This window comes from Corvus brachyrhynchos, unplaced genomic scaffold (assembly GCF_000691975.1).
Source record: "Corvus brachyrhynchos isolate BGI_N302 unplaced genomic scaffold, ASM69197v1 scaffold1002, whole genome shotgun sequence".
Classification (NCBI taxonomy): Eukaryota; Metazoa; Chordata; class Aves; order Passeriformes; family Corvidae; genus Corvus; species Corvus brachyrhynchos.
The window spans coordinates 46800-49639 of NW_008236758.1; the positions used below are offsets into that span (position 1 = coordinate 46800).

Sequence of the window (2840 nt, forward strand, 5' to 3'; positions counted from 1 at the left end):
GGCAGGGTGGGGGAGGGGTTAAAGGAATGAGATCATTAACATTTCACGCATGCCAGATGCGACTCGCTTGCCTCCTAGTGCCTTCACTGCTCGTACAGCTGGATCTCCACACTTGACATGTAACACATAAGGCAAAGAGACTGTGTAAGATACTACACAGTGTTGTCCTCTGACAGGGCTGAGGTATGTGTGCAGGCAGGCCCAGACCAGATTTAATTGGGGTAACTCTTGCTCACAACAGTCCTGTTCTGTTTGGTCCTAATTCTGCTGCCTGCTATACAGAAAAGTAGCTATTCAGTGTAACATGGCCCTCAATGTCACGCTTGTCATACAGCATATAATACGAAGAATTTTCTTCTCTTCTAGGAAAAACAAACAGTTGTCTGAAACAACTAGGCTTTACTTCAGAGAAAGAACTCAGCTGTAATACTTGATAATTGACAAAGGGTTATGTAGTGTAAAAAGTGATGTGGTGCTTAATGTAAACTCTTATTTAAGCCACAATCTTCTCTTTCCCCCTTCCCCCACCATCCCCAGATTGTTGCTGTTCATCCTCATTTTGTAAGATCCCACTTCAAGCAATTTGTAACAGGAGGAAAAAAGGTAAGCAGTCATAATGAACTTTGGCTACCTTTAAATAGCCTTTTGAAATAGCTCAGAAGGCTTTTAATACCTAGAACAAAGACTTCTGCTTTTTCCTTCTCTTTGAGCATTGTATTCTAAAGCATTGTTAATTAAAAGTGATTTCAGGGGGAGAGAAAGTGCACTTTTTATGTTAAAAACATGTTGCAACAAGTTGAGATTCAGAGTAGAAATACCATTCTGTCTACATAGCCTGAAAAAAAGTCATTTATATTTCCTAGGCCAGATTTTCTCTGTTTTAATTTGTTGAAGTGGGAGCAGAAGTTAGACCTTAATACTGATCTTTTACAAAGCATGTTGATCTTGGGTTACCTGTGGGTGATTTTTTGGGGTGGGGTTTTGTTTGTTTGTTGGGAGTTTTATTTTAAGGAAATAAACCCAAGTATCTTCATCGACTCTTGTCCATGGTGAACAGTTTTGTTGGTTTTTTTTCAAATGAACTAAGGGGAGTTCTTGGTATAGTAGAGCTCACCCCATTCTAAGCACTTATATCTCTATACAGATAGGTAGTCTTCTATTTGGATCAGTTGGTGTTTTAAATGTGCATTAAGTGTCTTATTAGTGTAGGATACAATTCTGGCTTCCAAATTGCAGCTGTTTCCAGGTCCTACAAGTACCTTATATCACATCACATTGCATATTTTCAGTCAAAATATGAAAAGTTTTATTTGGAACAGTTTCTTGAATTCATGGAATTTTCTGTTGCCTTCTGTTACGAATTAAGGATGAACAATCCTCATAGATGCATCAAACTAAATGCCATTGCTCTCTCTTACCAGCATGTAAGAACTACAGACTTCTAGTGCTGAATACATCTTAATTTTCATTAACAGTTCAATATGTTTCAAAGCATAACTGTGCTTTATTTATTTAAGTGGCGTGTGTGCTTGACATCTTTTTCTGTCTGGTAGAAGTTGGTGTTGTCCTTAAAATAATGCACAGTCAGTGTGTCTCTGTGTCAGCCACCAGTTTGTGAAGCTTTTTAGTGCTGATAAAAGGGGCATGAAAAGAGAGAAGCAAGGAATTAATAGAACGGGGCTCCGTCAGGTGGTAAAAGATCTTGCATTCACCTGATGCCAAACAGAAAAAAACATCAGGGAGTTAACACATTCTCTTTGGTTATCTTTGATTACTTGACAGGTTGTTTTATATTCTGTCCTCTGGGGAATGGTATACTCATTCTTAATACATTCGTGCTTTGCTGAGGAACTTTCCTCCTTAGAAAACCTTTAATTGACATCTTAACATAAGGTATTTAGCATTGAAACAAATGTCCCTTGACATCTGTAATTTGATTTTATTGGTACACAAAACCAACAAATAAAACCTCTAGCCTTGTGGTAGAAACCTTTCCCCTTCTCTCCTTTCCTCCAAGAGGAGCATACGTACTTTTTTTATAAAAACAACAACAAAATGCTTTTTGAAAATTCAGGAAGCTAAATTCCACCTGCTAATATAGCTACTTCTTCTTTTTTTTTTTTCCTGAACATTTATACCTCTCCTTAACTATAAAGTCGAAGAGTAGTATGAAGGCAGCAGGCAATGGGGAGCTGAACACAAGAGTGAGGAGAAGCAGGCTGAAGCATACAGCCTCAGGCTGTGGACCTCACCTCTCTCTCCCTGTGTCTGGAGATTGTGCAGTTGGGGGAGCTCCTTCAGGGAGGGGGACAGGTCCTCCTGTGGCTCCTGAGGTCTGTGCACTTTTAGCCTTTGCATGTATACAGTGACTTCATCCCTGATAGCTGGTAGTGGTGGGAGGCATGTTGCCTTTGTCCTCATCCACACCAAAGTAAGGGTAACAGTAAGAGTATCCTCATTTTGGATCAAACATAAGAGAAAAGCTTTGCTTAAAGCTCTCTCATGCTATGCTCCTTGCCTGAGGTGCATTAAAAAAACATAGTGTATATCATGTGAACTCTTAATCCCAAGGCTTGCTGGGTCTATCTTTGTTTTTGGTTTCTGGGAATAGTGACATAATATATATAAGCATTTTTAAAGTTTAGTGGGGTTTTTTGTTTGCTTCTCCTTTATTTTTTTAGAAAAATATTCTTCATAACAATATAAAATGTGTAAAAAATATACTTTTCCATTCCAAAATCCTCTGCAGGGCATCCTGGAAATGTTCTAGAGACAGAAGGGGGAAAAAAACCCTAGCGACATGCTTCAGGGATGCACACAGCAGGTCCTCAGTTCCCTAC

General features: G+C 39.0%; 1 protein-coding gene across 3 annotated transcripts in view; it reads left to right on the forward strand.

Annotated features, from left to right (window-relative positions):
* The window catches only part of VPS41 (VPS41, HOPS complex subunit), a 92888-nt gene that overhangs the window by 32117 nt on the left and 57931 nt on the right, over window positions 1-2840 (forward strand). For all 3 annotated transcript variants that reach the window (XM_017727059.1, XM_017727060.1, XM_008644626.2), the window contains exon 5: window positions 538-603. In XM_017727059.1, the coding sequence (XP_017582548.1) occupies window positions 538-603 (66 nt within the window). The remainder of the gene's footprint in view (window positions 1-537; window positions 604-2840) is intronic.